This window comes from Beta vulgaris, chromosome 8 (genome assembly GCF_026745355.1).
Source record: "Beta vulgaris subsp. vulgaris cultivar EL10 chromosome 8, EL10.2, whole genome shotgun sequence".
Taxonomy (NCBI): Eukaryota; Viridiplantae; Streptophyta; class Magnoliopsida; order Caryophyllales; family Amaranthaceae; genus Beta; species Beta vulgaris.
In genome coordinates this window covers 1,322,007-1,344,467 of record NC_079209.1, presented here as the reverse complement: position 1 = coordinate 1,344,467, position 22,461 = coordinate 1,322,007, and the positions used below count along the sequence as shown (strand labels likewise).

The window sequence follows — 22,461 nt, the reverse complement described above, 5'->3', positions numbered from 1 at the left end:
CCGACTTTATTCTTACTGACTTAGGCATCGGAGGGTCGTTTCTTGAATCAACCACGACATTAGTTTACATATTCTATGTTGCAGGTCCTCAAACCGATCCGCGTGACAAGAAGATATCGATTCACTCCCTATTTATTCCAACTGGAACAAAAATATTACTAAAATAAAGTATATATGACTTTTTCTCCCTCTTTTGTTCATAGTTATTACATGTGGATTTTTTCTTTTATTTCCTTTTCTGGAAGTAATATAGAAGAGAAGGCTAAAAGGATGGCAGCATAACTAAGACACTTTGATCTAAAACTTGATTGGACGAAAAATATGCCAAGTCAATATAAACGTGTTCATTATTTCACGGTTTTAAGCATTACAGTAAGTTGGTTATATTATATTCAAACATAACAGAACTCTTTTTGAAAATAGAAAGTAAATCTTCGAAGTGATTGGTGGCACATCCTCCACTTAACCGACCACGTTTTATTTGATCACTAGACACCATATTAGACCATGTACAATGTATCCATGATCTCCGAAGTTAAAATCAAAACTAACATGCAAGCTGCAGTGGCAAATTTCATTGTACATCCAATATCATAAAACTATTAGGGCTCGGCTCGGCTCATTCTCACCCCTAGATTCATGACCCTTTGCAACCAATAACTATTAGTAGTACTATAGTAGTCAAAGTTGTTTGTATATTACCAAGACCACATGCTTGAACTTGTAAATTACTTCTATTATAGTTCTATTAGAAAAGAGAGAACTTTTTTCTTTAACTTAGTAAGAGAAAATTGATGATGTATCTTGAGCAGAGGTTATGAGTACACAATTTTGTTCCATAATATAAACAATGAATATACTCCCTCAGTCTTATATATAGTGCTTAGCTTGTTTATCTCTATTGAGGTCAAACTTTAAAATCTTTGACCAAACATTTTCATTACGGTTATTTTCCTTGTAAGCATTGAAAAGGAGAAAGTTCCTACCATTTTTATGAATTGAAGTGCCATATAGGAGCTAGTTCAAATTTCATTATCAACAATAATAATACATCTTTCTCATGTCTTGTAATCAAGTATGATATAGACTATCTTTTTATTAGTTGGTAAATTCTTATATAGACATGATATACTGGTACTCCATAACTTAAAATTGAATCATATCTATATCAGTGTATTTTATGACACTCTTTCCAACAATGGATGTTATATTTGTGAATTGGCAAATCATGAAATAGCAGGATGTATATTCATAAATATCTATGACACAAGATTAGATACAACATTTGTCAAGCTAAGCCAACAACTAGTTTTAAGGCTTTGCAGATAAACCTATTGTTATACAAATCACTTGCTATATTTAGCTACTTGTATAGAATTTGATTTAAGACAGCGTAGAACTACTTATTATTACTACAACTAATCACAAACAAAATCTTGATTAATATTAAACCGCTAAATTATCACCTCTTGGTTGTTGATGAAAGAAGCTAATTTTGACATCAACACCTTAGCCTTCTCAGAGTGAGGATTGAAGATGTGAAACACATGATCTTCTCCTAGAGACTCAAAATACTCCACCTTTTTATGCTTCAACATTGCATTATAGTAAAGTCTCCCTCTTTCTCTCAATATATCCTTCTCCGCAACTAGCACAAGCATCCTCTCACACACAAATTGATCCAAACTCGGAACTTTGTCAACAAAAGGGTTGATAATTGGATCATCACATCCTTTATTTGACGGGCACACGTATAACCACCATTTATCTACCAACTCTTTCCTTACTGGATCAGCTCGTTCCAATCCAATGGGGTTAGAACCCCAAAAATATGGATGAATAAGGCCAATTCCATGAATTTTGACTTGACTTGAAAATCGGGACACTCGAGATGCTAGATGATGGGCCATAGTGGCCCCCGCACTATCCCCCAATAAAAATACCTTATTATAATCTACCTTTTGATTAAGCCAATCTTCGGGTCCATCTTCTGTAACATGGGAAGCCATCCACTGGATGGCTTCCCATGCATCATTAAACGCGATGGGAAGAGGGTATTCGGGTGCTAACCTGTAGTCTAGTGAAATTACCAAGGCCTTGGTAGACCCTGCTAGATTGTTGCAAAAATTGTGGTAGAGGGGTTCCGCGGGGGAGGCTATAAGGAAGGCTCCCCCGTGGAAATATAAGACTAGTGGTAATTTCTCATTGGTGATCGTAGTCGTCATAGGATGGTAGAGCCTAGCGGAAAGACGTGTGTCGGATACGAGTATGACATCCTTGGAGGTGACCCTAGTAGTAGGATCAAACCCTGGAGGTGCTTTGTTGGTTCCGGCTAATCTTTCTATAGTTCCATCTTTGTATTCAATAAGGTAAGGGAAAACGTCATGAGCTACGTTTGATTTGGTGGAGATGTTAGGTAGATCCATTAATAGGGATATTGAGATTGATTTTTGAGTGTTTTGGTATGTTTTTAAGAAATTGAAGTTAAGGTTGAGGAAGCGAAATTAAATACTTGTAAAATTTGAAGGATCGTCTAAAATGCAATAGGCGTACGCGCAACTCTATTTGCGGGAATAAGGAAACTTCGTCAGATGCCGCAAGATTTTGGCTCCCCAGCTGACTATTCGGAGTAATTTTTTTTATTTGTTTGTTTGTATGAGTGGACGGAGTATTGTTTGTTAAATTGTCAATGGAGTATAGCTTATGAAAACATTAAATAGTTCATTCACTAAAGTTGTTTAATGACCGGATGAACATCTTTATTTTAAGTAGTTTCTTTTTATTTGTATATGTGTAATATATATGAAGAGTAAATTTATAACTAGTATCTAAAATACAATTCTTATATGCAACCCGTTATATCATAAACTAATGAAGGAATGTGGGTAGGAGTAGGACCGGCCCTGGGCCAGAGTAGGAGGGGTGCCTGTCTAGGGTTCATAATTCAACAAAAGAATTCAGTCTGTTTTTCAAGAAAAATAAATTTCAAAAATTATTAGAAGAGACGGTTTAATTTTAATATAAAAGTAGACTTAGGCACTAAGTGTATTAAACTAATCACCGAAAGAAATTAACATAGTTACTATTGGCCTGGGCTAATTCTCTTTTTAATATTGGGTTTATCATGGCCTAATTTTAATTTAAAAATAAGCGTTCTCTTACAAGACAAACTCAGATTGAAAAATAAAACGGAGATGTCGTGAGATTTCTATAAGATTTCATGAAATTAAACAATTGGGCTTCTCATATTTCCTAATTCCATAAATCCTTAAATTTTAGCAATTTCTATATTTCCACCCCCATCAATTTTCTCTCTTTCCCTTGTCTCACTCTATAATATCTTCAATCAGTGAATATAGGTATTAGGTCATATTTGATATTAGCGTTTTAGGTAGCGGGTAGCAGTTGGAGAAGATTAAAATGCTGCTTAAGAAAATTATGAGTGATTGGTAAGATAGTGGTTGTAGTAGCGGGTAGCGGTTATAGTAGATTATGGGTAGAGGTTGTAGAACGTTACTACAGGTGACGTTTGAGATTTATAGGTAGCGGTCTAGCAAATAAACACTATATAATAGCATAAGGTAGAATTATTGACCCATGTTTTTAATTTCTTTTTCTTTTACTATTTGTTAATTGTTTTATTTTGTGGCATCATTGTTTTTTTATAATAGCATAAATGTGATTTAAATATTTATTTAAAGATAATATATAACTGATATTTCACAGTAATTTATACTCCTCATTCCATAAGCATTTTAGTCAAAATAAGTAAAGTAAATTTTTGGGAAATTCCCATTGGTGACCTCTAACTTTAGCTTTTTTTCAATGGTAGACCAAGAAAATTTTCATTTTCAAATGTAATCCTAAAATAATTACTATTACATAAACGTGACATTAATGATACTGAAAACGTTAATTAGCTGTTAAATGTAACAATTACACTAACCTTAGTTAACCTAGGGCCCCTCAAAAACCAAATTACCTACTGTCAAATGAAGACAAGTAATTAATTTACCCTCTCCCCCTCCATCTTTCTCTTTCTTCTTCGAAGGAACTACCCCTTCATCTCCTTCTCTGTTTTCCTTCCTTAGCACCAATTTCTTCTCTTTCTTCCATATCTGAAGAAGATTCATTCAAAGTTCTTCTCTTTCTTCTCATAAAAATCTTTTTTTTTTTCCAAAGTTCATAGTGCGATTATCGGGTTTGATTTCTTTGAAATTGTGCCGTATTGTGGTGGTTCTTGCTTGATTGTGATCGAATTTTTGTGTTCTTTGCGAATTTCAAGTGTAGAAGGAACATGTAAATCATTTTTGTACTCATAAACCATAATTCTGTTTGAAAATTTTGTTGCCCTATGTTTTATGCTCTGTTTATATGTATGTCAAACCAAAATATTTGCCCTAATGAAAAATTGGATTTTTAGTGAATGTGATTCTGAAATTTCCATTTCTTTCATTTGTTTGTTTTGTACTTATACAGCATGGAGAATGTTCTTCTCAAATTTCAGTATAGGGGTGTGGATGTTGATATATTGGTAGAAGATGTGGATAAAGTTATGATGATTGATCTTGTAATTGAGTATTGGGTAAAAGCTAGGGATGGTAAAGTTAGAACCCCAAAGAATCCTACATTCTCCTATGTTTATGAGATGAAACATTGTGACATTCTTAATGACAAAGACCTACTGAACATGTTTAACAACCTAAATAACAAAAATGAGATCAACATTTGGGTTAGTGAGGTGTCTAAACCTACACAATTAGTAATTGCTGCAAGAAATTTATGGAAAACACAATCAATTGAGGGTGATATGGAGGATGGTCATGGTTCACAACCCATATTAACCAATTCGGATTCACAACCCATAACCAATTTGGATTCACAACCCATAACCAATTTGGATTCACAACCCATAATCAATATGGATTCACAACCCACTTTGTTTCTCCTAGGAGAAGTCTAAGGATTCAAGAGAGACCTATACTTGATGCTAATAATGATGACTTGTTAGATCATGGTATAAACCAATGCATAGAAGAGAAATGGGGTGACATTGCACTGTCTCTATTTAAGGAACCACCACCTACTAGCAGTACAGGTACATGGAGAGGTGGTGGGAGAGGTGGTGTGAGAGGAAGAGGGAGAGGTGGTGGGAGAGGAAGAGGGAGAGGTGGTGGGAGAAATAGCATAACCTCATATTTATCACAAACTGAACCTGGAGTAACTACTCCACAACCTTCTGTAGCAGACCTTGGACCACCACAATGCAACTCTGAAGAAGTACCTAGAAGACCCAAAAAGCTCCCAATAGTCTCTAAAAGAGTACCTAGAACAACTGCTAAGAGAAAAGGCATTCCTTACAACCCTGGAACAGAGAGTTACTTGGCTAAGAAGGACAAATATGATAGGGGAAAGAGGATGAGGGTGGAAAATGTTGCTTCTCTTAATGAGACAGATGAGGATGAGGGTTCACATTCTGAGGATGATATTTACTCACCATCACACAGTGAAGAAAATGAAGAGATTGATGAGAGTGATGAGAGTGTGGTTGATGAAGCTGATTTGAGTGAGGATGAATATGGACCCATGGTGAATGACTGCTTTGACCCATATGATGATAACAACTGGGATGCCATTGAGGAGGATGGGGCAGAAAATTATTTCTCAAATTTGTATAGAAATGGTGAGGTTTATAAGGATGAAGAGTTTGGGAAAATAAAGCTTAAGTCATGGCAGTTATTCACTGATAAGCAGCATCTCAGGGATGTTGTTAGGGACTATGCAATTCAATGTGGGTTCTCAGTTGTGGTAGATAAGACAAGTAACATGAGGTACATTGTGAGGTGTTCCTCCTCATATTGTGCATGGAGGTTACATGCATCAAGATTGCCAGATGGTTGCACATGGGCAATTAAGACTATTCAAAGCCCTGAACATACATGTGCTGGAATGGAGATTAACAATCCAATGGTCAGTGTCAAGTGAGCAGCAAGAGTGTTGCTTGAAGACATCCGTGCAAACAATGACATACCTGCCAAAGCATTGAATGATTTACTTAAAGATAGGTATGGTGTGGAGATGCGCAAAACATCAGTGTACAGAATGAGGTCACTTGCTTTGAAGGAGATTCATGGTGGGCATGATCTCTCTTATGGTCACTTACCTCAGTATTGTGATATAATCAGGGAAACTAACCCACATTCAGCTGCTTTCTGTGCATGGTTCCCTGCATCTGATCCAGAGAGACCCCTAACCTTTTCTAGCATTTTCATTTCTTTCAAAGGAGCAGTTGATGGGTTGGTGGCTGGGTGCAGACACTAGTAGAAAAACGATGATTTGCGTCCCCCAATTTGCGTCGCACTGAAACGGAAATGACGCAAAAGGGTCATTTGCGTCGCACGCGAAGAAGAGTGCGACGCACATCATATGTAAGTGAGCACCAGTATGAGCTATATGCGTCGCATATACCATAGGTGCGTTGCAAGAACCCAATGTGCGTCGGACCTGCAGGAACATACGACGCAAATCGAGAACCCAATGTGCGTCGCATGTTACTTTAGCGCGTTGCAAAAACCCAATTTGCGTCGGACTTAATGACCCGTCCGACGCAGCCGCGGCCCATTAACCCGCGTGAATTTCAGGGTTCCATTTCACTCTCTCTCACTCCTATTAAACCTAAAACCATTTACTCTCAGCCGTTTCCCATCACTCTCCTCTCTCTTCTCTCTCTTCCCCTCACTCACTCCATTTCTTTCAGATCCGCGGTTCTCTCTCTTCCCTCTCTTCTCTCTCTCTTCTCTCTCTCCCTCCTCACTCACTCCATTTCAGGGTCCCATTTCTTTTCTCAGTTTACTTAATTTCATCACTGTCTCAGTATTATTAACCACAAAAATGGATTGTTCTTGTTCCTCAATCAAACTTCTGTCATCTTCTTCCATTCCTGTTTACAACTTCAAGGTACTTACTACTAAATCAAAATTTCACTTCTTTTTTCTTAGGGTTGATCTGTTATATTATTTCTTCGAATTATCAATTGTCATTTCTTCTCTCTTCTTTCAGATTTCGTGAAATTTCTTTCGTCCCTCACTCACTTCATTTCCTTCGTTCGTTCGTGAATTGGAATCGTTTTTGTTTTATGAGTCTACTGATTTCGTTCTTCGCACTCCAAGACTAAGGTAACATGTTTATTTTTCGTTTTTCTTCTTTTTTGCATGTATTAATCTTTAGTTATTTGCCATTTTTTTTTCAGATCTGTTTGAAGACCGTCTTTTTTTCGACATTTCTTCGCTTTTCCAGTTCGAATTTCCAGAAATTTCACAAAGAACAACTGAGGAAGAGTCATAAATTCCAGAAATTTCGTGACTTCCAGTTCGAACACTTCTTCGTTTGTTTAGATCTGATTTTGTTGATTTTTAGGTTCAATTTTTTATCTAAGTGTTGTAATTTTTAGATCTGATAAAGAACAAAATTGACGAACAATAATATTTTATTTTCGTTCAATTTTTATTTTCAATTTCGTTTTATTTTTGTTCAGTTTTTAGATCTGATTTTGTTTCATTCTGTTTTGACAAATGTTGTAATTCTGTTTCATCCATGTTGTATAATATAATTTTGACATTTTTAGCTCTAGTTTTATTTTCGTTCAGTTTTATTTTCGTTCATATGTTGTTTTATTTTCGTTCGTATGTTGTTTTATTTCCGTTCAGTTTTATTTTCGTTTATGTTGTCATTCTGTAATTTAGATGTTAATGGTGAAATGTATTTTTGTTTTTTTTTTTTAATAAATGAGCCATTTGCGTCGGATGTGGACCTCCATCCGACGCAAAGCCTACTTTTTTTTAAAAAAACTGAAGCATATGCGTCGCACATGGCCATTCTAGGGCTGCTGGGGATGGAATTCTAGGCTGGGGATTGATAATGTGCGTCGCACCGTATATAGGGTGCGACGCAAATAGTGCTACCATTTGCGTCGCTCGTAATACGACGCAGATCATGTTTGGGCTATTTGCGTCGAGGCCTTTGGTGTCGGACCTATGTGCGACGCAAATAGGCGCCTCACATCCGACGCAAATTGCCTTTTCTGTACTAGTGAGAAGCCTAATAGGAGTAGATGGAGCTCACTTAAAGGGTAATTTTGGAGGTGTGTTGTTATCTGCAGTTGCCTTAGATGGTAATAATGAACTATTTCCCTTTGCCCAGGAAATTGTACAAGGTGAAGATGCAGATAGTTGGAAATTTTTTGTCTGGCATCTGAAGAATCTTCTGAAGGACAGTGGAAGAGGGGATTTGTGGTGCATAATATCAGATAGGCAAAAGGTATGAAAGTGCCATAATTTGCTAATTTTTTTTCTTTGTCTTTCCTATCCTCTAACATACTTCCCTTTTAATGTTGCATTTTTGTACAGGGGATTGACTTAGCTTTGGGTGAGCTATGGCCTCAAGTTAGTAGAAGGTACTGCTGCAAGCACTTGTGCCAAAACTGGAAGAGAAAATACCCAGGTCCATTGATGTTCAATCTTTTTTGGAAAGCTTGTGGAGCTTATTCAAAGTTCACATTTAAGAAAGCAATGGACCAGCTGCAGAAAGTTAATCCAGATGCATTGGTGTGGCTCTCAAATGTGGGGGAACAAGAAACCTGGTCCAAACATGCCTTCAAAACCCACATTAAGTGTGATGTCAACAAAACAAATTTTGTTAAGAGTTTCAATGCCACTTTAGGCATTGACAGATGCAGACCTGTGCTAACACTTTTAGAAGGTACTTACTACACTTAGAATGTTGATTGAAAGTGCGCTAATTTGCTCTCTGTACTCATATCTCTCTGTTATGTTGGTAGGTATAAGAAGGGTTACTATGGTGAGACTTGCCACCAGAAGGCAAGCTTGTGAAGATTGGGAGAGAGAGATGACATTTGCCCCAACATCATCAAGAGAGTGCAAGTTCTAAGCCATGATTCAAGGACCTGCAAGGCTTACATGTCAGGTGATGGTGAATATGAAGTTGTTGATGGAAAATCAACACTTCATGTGAGTTTGAACAACCAACCATGTTTGTGTGGGGCATGGCAGTTGAGTGGGTTGTCTTGCAAACATGCCATGAGGGCAATCCACTCAGCAGGGGAGGATCCATACAAATATGTAAGTGACTGGTACAGTGTTCAACTATACAAGAGAGCATATGCACACAACATTAAGTCCATTGCAGACAGAGATCAGTGGCCAGAAACTACGCATCCATTTATTGCACCACCACCTTTGAAGAGGGGTATTGGCAGACCATCAAGAAATAGAAGGCGAGAAGAGGGTGAGCAACAAAAGGGGAAGAAGTCCAAGACTATAAGGTGCAGCAAATGCAAAAATTTTGAACATAATGCCAAAACTTGCAAAGGAGGACTGACTAACAAAGAAAAAGGGAAAGGAGTGGCAGTTGTGAAGAACCAGAGGAAGCAACCTAAGAAGGGGAAGAGTGTCTCAACATCACAACCAACTCCAAGAACTCACAGAGGAGAATCAAGCTCCCAACAAGCTGTTCCTTTTTCACTTACTCAGCCAGCACCAAAATGATGATACCAAGTTGCATTTTTTTTTTGTGAACTCTGTTAAAAACACCTAAGTTGCTTGTTTGGTTGATTAGAAGAAACTAACTTTTTTTGTACACACCACCAACTGTTTAATGGATTGTGTTTTAGTTTAACTACTCTTAGGTGGTTAACATGGAAATCTGCAGATTTACTTTGGGTTGGATATATTTTGGGTTGGAAATTGTTGTTATCCAAAAGTCAACATTTTGACTACTGCTGTCCAAAGTATTACAGTGAAATTGAAAATGGTTGCCATCCAAAACAACATTTTTATTAATAATTCGGTTAACACTCATTACAAAAGCCACTGAGTCTTACATTACTTTGACAAAACAAGCACAATAAGGATGAAATACAAGATAACAGCCATTTTAAGCACAACTTTCATATATGTAAACATTACATTCAATGTCTCCTTTATATTAACCAAATCACTTGCAGCAGCCCTATTTGCTTCAATCTTCCTTCCAGCTCCTCCAGATTCAACCTCCTCGCCACCTTTAATTATGTCATCTTCAGTGGCCCAAGCAAAATATGCGCATACCTTGCACTTGTAATACAATCTCCCAGGGTTGTTCATTGAATCTGAAACTAGAATTTGACATTTTCGTTGTGAATGGCAGCGGCAAGACTTCATCTTTACCCACTTGACATTCCATATGTTCTGAGAAAAAATTTGAGAAGAGGATCCACGAGAAGCCATTGAAACTGTGGATGTCTCTTTTCTTTGGGGGAGTGGGGTGGGGTGGAAGGGTTTAAGTAGAGGGGAAACTGAAAAAAAGAGGGAAATAGTAAAAGTTTTTTGGAGGGAAACTCAAGATATATGATGAGAGAGAATAGTTTGGTTAAACCTAGGTTAACTAAGGTTAGGGTAATTATAACATTTAACAGCCCATTAACGTTCTGAGCATCATTAATGTCACATTTTTGTAATAGTAATAAGTTAAGGGTTACATTTGAAAATGAAAATTTTCTTGGTCGACCATTGAAAAAAAGCTAAAGTTAGAGGTCACCAATGGGAATTTCCCTAAATTTTTTGAGGGTTGAATATCATCTTAAATTTATACATTTCTTTGAGTAGTTAAAAAGTCGTATACTCCTTTTTTTTGTAAGTTCTTTTGAAAAATTAAATATTGAATTTAGCTTTGAACGAACATATGAAATTGTTTTCGTTCATTTCAGGTTTGACTACATGTCATTTATTGTCTTTTATAATTTCAACAACTACTTTTGCGGAACATTTCTAATTAACTAAACAACTACTTTAATCGCTAATCACTAGCAACTACTAAGTAGACAACTAAACCCAACAGTTGCAGCTACTACAACAAATAACAGTTACTAGAACCGCTGATTTTGCCAAACATGCCCATAATCTTGCCCAATTTTAAAACGACTATTTTCTTTCAAATATAGTACCTATCTTATATGTCTTCTACATCTCACCGTTTCAGAATTAAGCATAAAATAGGATAATAAACTTTGCAAAAAATTGCAGTTTACTCACCCATGTTGTAAAAGTTACACTTTGCTCACTCAAAGTACCACCCTGTTAACTTCAAATAAAATCAATAAAAAAGGCTGATTTGACACTGAAAACGAGAATAACAATCTTTCTCTCTCCTCCTCTCAAAACACATTCACCACCTTCCATCCATCACTCCACCTCCTGTCATTATTTTTTCAGGATCTTGTTTCTTTAACCACCACCTTGAATTTTATTTTGTAATTTTTCTCTTTCCTCTCTTCAATTAACCATGAATTCAGACAGAGAGAAGTATGTGAACTCAACCCTTTATATAGTACGCTTTTAACTAGCCTTTATTGAATAATCCCCCATGGCCCATGCTGGGTTAGAGTACTATAAATTTAAAGCATTTCAACAAGCCTGGCCTACTAGAAACACATGACTCATTAGACAAAAAAGAAATGATCAATTTTCAGGTCTTAAAGAAGTATGGCATCTACTACGGTACTACCCAAGTACCAACCACTAATGGACCCATGATATATACTTCACGTATAATTAAAGAAATAAAGAACAGTTGACACTTGACAGTGGGCGCTACAGCATGCCATAATTGAAAATATGGCCCTTAATTTCAATTTATACGTAAATTTGTCCACAATGTGTTCATAATTCTATGCAAAAGCTCCATTCATTACAAGATTTCGCCCATACCGACCGTAAAAATCGATCTGCAAAAATTATTGTTTGGCCAGTGGTTGGTAGGTAAATAATAACACATCGACTATAGAAATTAACGAAAGATCTTCTTTCAGTGGGTAAAAATTTACTGCTAGTTTCAGATGCAATTGCGTCTGATCCTTGTTTAACATTGACTATTAGGCCTGAACTTATTATACCTGAACTATTTAAGGGTGCGTTTTCTTCACTGGAATTTATTAGGCCTGAACTTATTAGACTTGACCAGCCTTGATTTTTAGTTTTTTGGCCCTTATTGAACAAACCTGATTAACCTTGAAACTTATTTTTTAAGGTGAAGAGAACACACCTTACGTTGAAATCTTCATGATATATTTGAATTTGAGTGATAGGTCGAAAAATCATGAATTATGATCAAGATTGGATAATTTGCATCTTAGATCAAGATTGGTCTGTCAATACAAAATTATGCATTCCAATGAAAAAATTATTTGGGTGGTTCAGTTGAGGATGCATAATCTAGATATATAGCTTTCTTTGATCTGTGTTACTGGTTGTGAAACTCATACTAATATGTTTTTTGAGTGTGAATTTAGTCTCAGGCTCTTGGGGGCTGTTACAGTGGCTAGGCATCAGATGTCAGAGGAAGAACTTGCCTCAAATGGTTAATTGGGTAAGAAGATCATACAAAGGGACATTGATATAAAGTCATACGATATCTAAATAGAGAACAAAAACTAAGTCAACAAAACCATGAAGTTTGAGTAGATCTAACAGTGATGAACACCCTCTTTCAATGAGGGGATCTAACGGTTTGATTTACTTTTGAAGTAGAAATGAATGAAGAACTGACATCTTTTACATTGCAACTCACACAATTTCTTATCAACATATATATTAACCTTCTGGTTAGGAGAGATGATGTGTTTTAGAAAGGGTCTCATTCTTTGAACCAGGATCTTTGTAACCATTTTATAAGACGAGTTAACAAGACTAATGGGTCTAAAGTTGTTCAGTCTGAGGGGGTTATTGATTTTAGGGATTAGTGAGATGAGAGTTGAGTTCATGTTTTTTGGCATGTCAAGAGCATAGAAAATGTCTTTCACGCAATTATAGCAATCAAGTTTTATTGTTTCCCAAAAATGATGGTAGAAAAAAGCGTGAAACCCATCATCCCCCGGAGCTTTTGACTTTCCAATTGAAAAAACCGCATCCTTGACTTCTAACATTGAAGGAATTTCACTGCAATCTATCGACTCGGCAGAAAGGATCTCGGGGGGAGGGGTTAGGGAATCTGATTTGAATAGTTTTTTGTAGTGGTTTACTATAAGATCATTAATATCACTTTGATCCGTATAAGTATTTCCCACGTCATCTTTGAGCATCAAAATTCTATTCGCTTTCCTTCTAAATATGGTAGAGAGGTGGAAAAAATGCGTATTTCGATCTCCATTTATTAGCCAATTTGTTCTCGACCTAATATGCCAATAGGCCTCTTCTTGAGTTAATATTAAGTTAAGTTCATTATTAAGCTGCTCCTCTAAATCCAAAAGGAAGGAGTTACTAGGATCTGCATCATAAGCTTTTTGAGTACCTTTGATACGACCCATTAACTTTTTCTTTTTTTTACAAATATTCGTTTCCTCACTATTCCAATCCGGGATTTTTTCGCTAAGGTCTTTTAGATTAGTGGACAGATGGGAGTGGGATGAGGCCCATTGGCTTCGGACCAAGTGGGCCAAAGGATGGATTCTCAACCCACATGGGCTCGAATTTAAAGAAGGTTTTCCGATTGGGCTGGGTTTGGTGTCTTAATTTCAGGAGAATGGGATTATGATCGGATGACAGCCTAGGCAAGTTAACAACACTAGCGTCCGGGAAGCTAAGAGACCAATTTTCACAAGCCCAACATCTATCTAATCTTTCAAATATTGGATAGCTCTTCCTTTTATTAAACCAAGTTAACTTGCTCCCACTAAAGCCCAAATCAAACAAACCACATTGATCCATTGTTTCTTTATACTTATTCATCTTATAGATTTTTGGGGGGTTGCCACCAAATTTTTCATGAGAGTGGGTTACTTCATTAAAATCGCCAAGGACCAACCAAGGGAGGTTGATATTCTTACTCATGCTTTCCAAGTTATTCCACATTTCAAGTCTTCCATGATACTTTGTATTAGCATATAAAGCAGTAATATAAAAAGGTAGAGAATTTTGGACCTGAATAACTCCATGAATTGCTCTTGGTTCCTTAGTTATGGAAGTAAAGGAGTGGAGTCCTTCATTCCATAGCAAAAGAATACCACCAAAGAACCCTTGCGGCTCCACGGTCTCAAAGGAGTTGAAGGGAGAGGCTCGGAGGAGAATTTCATAATTGCTTCTGAAGTATTGCATTCCATGAACAAAAAGAAAGGAAAAAAGGGCCTTTTTGCCCTAAAACTAGATCTTGAGAAAGCTTATGATAGGCTGGAATGGCCTTTTATTGAACATTGTCTAAAAGGTCTCAACTTCTCATATAAAACTATTAAACTTATCATGAGCTGTGTGTCCTCGGGAGATACTTCTATCCAAGTTAATGGGAACCGAACAAAAACCTTTAATATGACTAGGGGAATTAGACAAGGAGACCCTTTATCCCCTTATCTGTTCATCATATGCCTTGACTACCTGTCTAGAAAGATCCATGAGGCTTGTAACCTTAAAGCCTGGACCCCCTTTAAGGTCAGGGGAGGAAACACGGAAATCTCTCATCTTTTCTTCGCCGATGACATATTACTCTTCGGTGAGGCAAATTCCCTCACCCTATCCACTATGAGATCTATTCTGAACTCTTTCTTTGCTATTTCGGGCCAAAAATCAAATGATGCAAAGAGTATGATCTACTTCTCCCCTAACACAAATATGAACATAAGAGATGATTTTGAGCAGGACTTCAATATCCTTAGCACAAACGACCTAGGTACATACCTTGGCTTTCCCCTCTGTCATAGGAAACCATCAAAGAATAAGTTAAGCTTCATTATTGATAAAGTGGCCAATAAACTGGCTTCCTGGAAAGCTAGAAGCCTTAATAAAGCGGGTAGAGCGGTTCTCATAAATGCGACCCTTCAGGCTATTCCCCGTTATTACATGCACTTAATAGATTTCCCGACCTCGATAAAACAAAAATTGGACTCAATCTGTAGTAATTTCTTCTGGAATAGTAAGGAAGATAAAAAAAGAATTTCATGGATTGCTTGGGAAAAAATTTGCAATCAAAAGAGTCAAGGTGGATTAGGTTTTACAACTCATAGTAACCTAAACAAAATTTGTCTCACTCGCCTCTGCTGGAAATTAGACAACAATCTAATGTGGGCCTCTAATATTATCAAAGAGAAATACTTCAATAAAAATCATGAACCGCTTAACTTCAAAAAGGGTTCCCACATTTGGAAGTGCTTAGGGAAAGGGTGGGAGGTATATCAACATAGCCTAGCCTGGGCGGTAGGGAACGGGGATTGCATTAACCTATGGAAAGACAACTGGGTCCAGGGAAATAATTTAAGATCGCTAATTCACGGGCCCCTAAATAAAAGTGAGAACGAGTTGTGTCTAAGTGAACTAAAAGACCGAGATATCACTTCGATTTCTTCCATTAATCTGCCCCGTACCTTAATTGAAAGAATTAGAGCAGTTAAATTCTCTTCCAAAGAGGATCACACCTACTCTCTTTGGTCTGATATGAGCAAGTTTAACTTCAAAAAAGCATCAGAGTTCCTATGTACTTCAGGTGATAACGCTGGGTGGGATTGGATATGGACAGCCCCGGGTTTGCCCAAACACCATTTTTTCCTGTGGCAAACTTGGTGGAATAGGATGCCTACAAATGAAAGCATTAGTCTTAGGATTAACTCTTACCCTAAACATTGTCAATTTTGTCCCCAAGAAGTGGAAAACATGAATCACATCCGAAGAAGTTGCCCAAGAGCCAAAGAGGTCTGGAATGAAAAAAAGTAAGTAGTGATAATAGCAAGACCTTTAAGGATTGGCTAAAAGATAATATTATCAAAGATAAGAACATAACTCCCTCTTTAATCCCTTCAAATGTTGATTTCTTGTTCTCTATATGGGGGTTATGGCTAAGGCGTAATTCTTGGGTTTTTTCTAAGAAGAATATCTCTTCTTCCTCATCTATTAAAAAGTCTCGTTGGGCCGCCACCGAATGGTTCTACTCCACGAACCAACCTAAGGTGGGTAAAGCCCCCAACAAAAACTCTATCAACAATCCTTCAAACTATCTCTCGCAAAATGCTGTTCTAAACCCTCCCTCTAGGTGGTTTCCACCCCCGATGTAGACTCTAAAAATAAATGTGGATAGCTTCTTCCTTTTGTTATCAAAGAAAACTAGCCTGGCTGCAATATGCCGTGATTTTCGTGGCATTTGGCAGAAAGGGGTCTGGATGAATACCTTCTGCTCGAATGCTATGGAGGCCGAAACAAAAGCCATCATCATGGCTGTTAACTGGGCTGCAAACCATAACTGGAAGCACTGTATCATTTCTTCCGACTGTAAAAATGCAATAGAGGAAATGAAAAAGAACAGCACAACTAAAAGTGTTCTGTACAATGATATATCTGATTGCAGGGTGTTGCTCCAAAGAGAAGCCGGAATAGAGCTGACACATGAAGGAAGAAGCTCGAACAAGTCTGCGGATGCACTAGCAAAATTTGCGCAAGGGAGGTTCGCAGGATATAACGTTTTGCAGGATCTTAATAACCCTCCCCCGGAATGTATTAAGTTTTTAGAAGAAGACATGCGTAATTGTAATATGGAAGCCAGAAACGATGATCATGGCTAAACTTTGTATTTGACAGTTTATTATTATATATATTGCTCTACTTAAACCAAAAAAAATATATATATATATATATATATTAACCTTCAACTTGATACCATCAATCATTAAACATATATTCCTTTTGAATTTTGAGATTCACATAAGATAAGACGAATCTAGAAAAGAGGCAAGCCTAGATCAAGATACCCAGCTGTCCAACAAGATTACAAGAATATGTTCTTACTTTTTTTAAGATGAACGCAAATATGTTCTTGCGATCGGATAAGATTCACAACTCTGCCCTCTTCAAGTGTATATATATAGGTACAGACATTCTCGTGATGAACCACAAAACAATCGTATAGCAAGCTTATAACTACTAAAAGTAGTAACTAGTTTGCAAACTTAAGAAATAATGGCTCAAGCAATCGCTAGTGTGCGTATATACTTAGCTTTCCTAGTAGTATATATCATTATTATGAAACGCAAATATTTCTAACCAATTTTACTTACTTCTAAAATCTAATTTTTGTTGTCATGCAAATTTTATTTTAATGGATGTTTTTGTTTACTCTTACAGGGGAAGGTGATTGAACAATACGGGCCTTATGGTTCTCAGTTGCCAGAAAATTACCGTGTGCAACTTGCGGATGGTGAACGTTTTACTAAAGTATCAGTGGAACATGGATACGTTGTGGATGCATTCAAGTTCGAGATAGCTAAGCCTGATGGAACTACCCGCACTGAATGGGTTGGTTACGGTAGCCCACCAACCGAAACACATCATATTAGTCAGGTCAAAACTCAAATCATGTCTTTCGAAACTAATACTTCATTCGTTTCGTTTTAAATGCAACAAAGTAATATTTTATATCTTACAAATAACATTCTTTTGTTGCATTTAAAACGAAACGGGGGAAGTAGCTTTTTATTGTTTTTGTATTAATTTCAGTAAAGTAAACCTTTATATCTTTCCTTTTGGTCATAATATATATGTGCATACATATATATATTAGATTGTGCTCCAGGATGGTGAATACCTAACCAAATTTAGTGGGAAATTTGGAACCGATGTACCTCGGAATCAATTTGGTATTGCTACCTTGAAGATACACACCAATTTTAATCGTGCAGGATATGGACCATATGGCCTAGGAGGCTGGGGTATGGATAACTTAACTGATTTTTCATCACCAGACATAACTGATGGTCCTGTTGTCGGAGTTTTTGGAAGGCACCACATTGCCCTCAATTCTGTTGGAGTTTTCGTGAGGAAGGTAAGATATATATTTTTTTTACTTTATTAGAAATTCACAAGTACACACATTATTTGAATGTACCATATGCATAATACACGGATTGAATTAGTTTTTCTCATTTTTATGGTCTAAATGAGAAAGTAAATAAAATGAGAGAGTTTCAAATAATAATAAAAAAAATTTAGCAAAGTAATAAAGCATGGGTTTGGGTACGAATATTTTTTTTATCCCTGTCCGAATTTTGGGAGAAATTTTTGGTCCTTTTGCACGTGTTTTAGGCCTAAAATAGAATTATTATTTTTTTAGCATCAAATAGAATTAGAACATTCGGCCCAAAAATCAAGCTCGACCTAACACCTTGGCCTAAAATATACAAAGTTTTAAGACATAATATACCCAAGTGTGTAATAAATTTAGAACATAATGTATTCCCTTATCAGATGATTGATACGACAACAACATAAGTTTTTGTAATCCTTTTTATTTGAATGAAAGGATATATACTTGTTGCAAACATATATGAGTAGTGTCCATATAATTCAACATGACATGAAAGAAAAGAAGAACGAAAATATTCAAACTCACTTAAGTAGTACAATAAATAATATTTGGTTACTTGACAAGACTCTTGTCTTAAAATCATTGAGGTTGGATTCAAACGTCAGCTTGCCAAGTATAGTGGTTGGGAGTAGCTAGGGAACTAGGGATCCCCTTAACCTCCCCCTCTCTTAAACACCTAATTTTGCAAAATGACAAACCAAGGAACTATAAAAATTTAGGACTGGAAATGGTAATTCTCCTCCTCTTAAAATATAATAGAATTTATTACAACTTTCAAAGTATGTCTCTTTTTGCTCCATGCTTGCTTATATCCTTTTGCTTTTACCAAGCAAGGGTTAACCTAGTGGTAAAGATGTGACCTCATGACTTCAAGGTTATGGGATTAAATCTCACTCTCTTTGGAGGTGAGGTTTCTTTTATTATCTCCCTCCCTCCAAGGAGTCTAACCTGCAAACCTAACTGGTTGTACCTATATAAGGTGTCACTGTGTCAGTTCAGTAGGATCCTTCATCTCATCAACTTTTAAAAAAAAAAATCCTTTTACTTTCTTGTATACTCCCTCTATCAGCTAGAGGGGGAAAATGTTAATTACTAGATGGAGTAGGTTATATATTTCTTTGTTTTTGGAGATTTGTTTTTGTTTGTCTGCTTTAATATTCTACATTAATACTCATAGCTAATCCTTTCATTGGTCTCTATGTCAAAATTCAGGAGTTCTCTGCTCTCAAAGGCTAATTGATTACGATACTCTTGGAGTGTTAGACTACAGACATCAGCCAATGAGGACGTCTACTTTATTTATGCTTTTAATAAGCCACGATAAAAATATGTAATAGTATTATATAAGTGGCCTCTCAAGAGTGATTGTAATCACAAACTTGAGCGAATGTCGTATGTTGTCGATCGTATCTTTGATCTTTCAGGTTGGTTAATTAATGTATAATATAATGTGAGGTCTTTGAAATAAATATATTATTGGCTCGTCAAACCCCGAAGTAATTTCTCGATTTCTTTTAATATTTCTATTATATAAGTGAAGGGAAGAAATAGTTTTCTTCTTACAAAATGTCTGATATATTTTTAATGAATTTAAATTGTCATATATATTAAATATTAAATTATGGAAAATGATTTCCTTACATATGTGTGAAAAACTCTGATCAAAAATAAAATTGACAATAAAACTTGATTGACACAATTAGAAGGAAAAAAAAATTGAATTTCATATTAATAATTTTACTGATAATATTTTCAAACCTGAATGTTGATTATTATTCGGTAATCTCTATTATATACTCCCTCTGTTTTTTTTTATCTTTCTCACTTAGAATCTTGACACTATTCATGCATAGAGAGAATCTTCTCAAATGTTCTCAATTTATAAGAAAAAACATAGTCATGTGGGGTCTTGTTTGATTCGTCTCAATTAGTACTTTATTAATATTCAATCGTTATAATTTTTACTAATATATAATGAAAGATATTTAAGTTTTAAAACGTGCATTGGCAAATGTGCAAAGTCAAAGTAGGAATGATAAAAAAAAACAGAGGGAGTAGATCAAACCTTTTCACTTTATTAATATGCTACAATTGAACCTGGTACATAAATTCTTCCACTTTATTTGTGCACAGACTTTCTTCCACTTTATTAATAGCTAAAAAAATGAACGAAACATTAATTGAAGAAAAATATATTCAAAAAGATTAAAAATAATTGTACATGTTTGCTCAAATAATTAAACTTGTTATGACACTAATGAATCACTAATTGAGAAAAAATAAAGCTAACATAATTAACACGCACGCATAGCGTGCAAAAATTGCTAGTATAGTTTATAGTCTAACATTATCTATATATTTAAATCATCATGATGGACACATAAAGAAAAAACATAATCATATGAATCTTGTTTGATTCGCCTCAACTTATATATTTGGAACATCAACTGTATAATGAATTTGCTATAATTTATAAATCGAATTTAAATAGAATCTAATTGTTCTAGGCGCAAAATAGTTCTTATTGACAATTAAATAAGATATTGTTGGTCAAAATTTATGTTAATCAACGTGAAAATCAAACTATAAATATAAAAATAAACAGAGATAATATCGCCTTTGATTAAATTATTAATATAATTATTTAGTCAAGGATACAGAATTTGGTTAACCAAGAAACAAAATTATGTGGAACTATTATGGACTTTACCATGCACTTGCTTTTTCTCCTCTCCCCTTATTTCTTTCTTCTATTTTCTTTCTCTTATTCTACAAAATCCTAATTTTCAATCTAGGAACTACCGTAACCTGTTTGGACGGTGCTAAGCCCCGTTTTTTTCCTTTTTGTTACTAACTTTTATGTTATTGTTTTCTAATAAATTTCAATCTCTCTCTAATGAAGATCTTCTCAACCATTATTGACTTTTAGTTTATGTTAGTAATATAATTAAACATATACAAAATTTGATATCTTGAAATACATTGAGGTAAAACTAACAACTCTTAAATATTATCTTTTCTGTATAGAATCAAATTATTTGGTTAATGTTAGTATATGAATAATACAAATTAGAGGTGTCAAAAACTGGGCCGACCCACGGGTGAACCCGCATGCGACCCAGACCCAACCTGTTCCGAGCCGAGAGTGGTCGGTTGGAAAGCCGACCCATTCCGACCCAGTGTTCACCCGTGCCCAGTTTAACCCGTGGAATTAGTAACCCAACCTGAGTTGGGCCGACCCAGTTTACCCGTACCCAGTTGCACCCGTGAATAACGACCCAGACCCAACCTGTTTCCGACCCAAAATGACCCGCACCCAACTTCATCCGCCAATGACCCAGTTAAACCCACCCAGTTATCACCCAACCCAGTTATCACCCAACCCAGTTACCACCCACACCGTTGTGACCCAACCCAGCTATCACCGACCCAGTTGTGACCCAACCCAGTTATCACCGACCCAGTTGTGACCCAACCCAGCTATCACCGACCCAGTTGTGACCCAACCCAGCTATCACCGACCCAGTTTCGACCCAACCCAGCTATCACCGACCCAGTTGTCACCCAACCCAGCTATTACAAATTAATTAAGATGCTTTCATTAATGTTTTAACGTCAACCTAATTCTTTAATTCTAACTCTTTTTGTTGCTATATAGTAACTGATTCAGATTTCAGACAAAAGAGTAAGTAAGTCACTAACTAACAAAATGTTTAAGTTTAATAGTTTATTAACCCTAACACTATAAGTCTATAACTCTATAATCAATAATCCTTATGGCTGTTTGTTGTTAGCTGTTACTTGTTACTTGTTATATGTTAGTTGTTACTTGTTACTTGAATACATATGCAATACAATCATGAATAAGAATAACTAAATAACTGAATAACTAATGAGCGATACTTACTAGTTACTACCTAGTAACTTAGTCAATAGGCCAATTGCCAATAGCCAATAATGGTGAATGACCCAATAATATAAGTCTTATTGTAGTAACATTTCAAATTAATAATAATAATATAAGTATCAAACTATTAATGATTCAATGTATTATTAAAAAATTAACAATTCCCAATCACAATTCACAATATCAGTATAATTACAGATTACTATAATATAACTATAAGTATAAAGTATAATGACTATAATCTATACCACAATATCATAATACGCCACGGAGCCGCCGGTTCGATATTTAGTCGTTCAAGAACCAAGTCGGCAAGTCCACAGATCCGATTTTTGTCGACCCAAGTCGAAATCCGATTTATTCTGACCCAAGTAACCCGAAAGCCGATTTCTTCCTACCCAAGTCATTCCGAAACCCGATTTTTCCGACCCAAGTTATTTCGAAACCCGATTTCTTCCGGCCCAAGTAACCCGAAAGCCGTTTTCTTCCGACCCAAGTCATTCCGAAACCCGATTTCTTCCGACCCAAGTTATTCCGATATCGATTTCTTCCGACCCCAAGTAACCCGAAAGCCGATTTCTTCCGACCCAAGTCATTCCGAAACCCAATTTCTTCCGACCCAAGTCATTCCGAAAGCCGATTTCTTCCGACCCAAGTTATTCCGAAAG

At 36.1% G+C, this 22,461-nt stretch overlaps 2 protein-coding genes across 2 annotated transcripts; one reads left to right on the top strand and one right to left on the bottom strand.

Moving 5' to 3' along the window:
• Positions 1-1,454: 1,454 nt before the first annotated feature.
• LOC104900540 (probable carboxylesterase 2) lies at positions 1,455-2,426 on the bottom strand. The gene has a single exon (XM_010687974.3). The coding sequence runs from the start codon at positions 2,424-2,426 to the stop codon at positions 1,455-1,457; it is 972 nt and encodes a 323-aa protein (XP_010686276.2).
• A 14,468-nt stretch (positions 2,427-16,894) lies between these two features.
• On the top strand, positions 16,895-19,375 carry LOC104900539 (protein GOS9). The gene is made up of 4 exons (XM_010687973.4): positions 16,895-17,003; positions 17,148-17,363; positions 17,584-17,844; positions 19,099-19,375. The coding sequence occupies exons 1-4, from the start codon at positions 16,983-16,985 to the stop codon at positions 19,120-19,122; spliced, it is 522 nt and encodes a 173-aa protein (XP_010686275.2). The 5' UTR covers positions 16,895-16,982; the 3' UTR covers positions 19,123-19,375.
• Positions 19,376-22,461: the final 3,086 nt, after the last annotated feature.

Coding starts and splice junctions, on each gene's coding strand:
- LOC104900540 (XM_010687974.3), bottom strand. CDS start 2,426: ATGGATCTACCTAACATCTCCACCAAATCAAACGTAGCTCATGACGTT.
- LOC104900539 (XM_010687973.4), top strand. CDS start 16,983: ATGGCTCAAGCAATCGCTAGT. Junction 17,004..17,147: donor TGGCTCAAGCAATCGCTAGT/GTGCGTATATAC, acceptor TTACTCTTACAG/GGGAAGGTGATTGAACAATA. Junction 17,364..17,583: donor AAACACATCATATTAGTCAG/GTCAAAACTCAA, acceptor TATATATATTAG/ATTGTGCTCCAGGATGGTGA.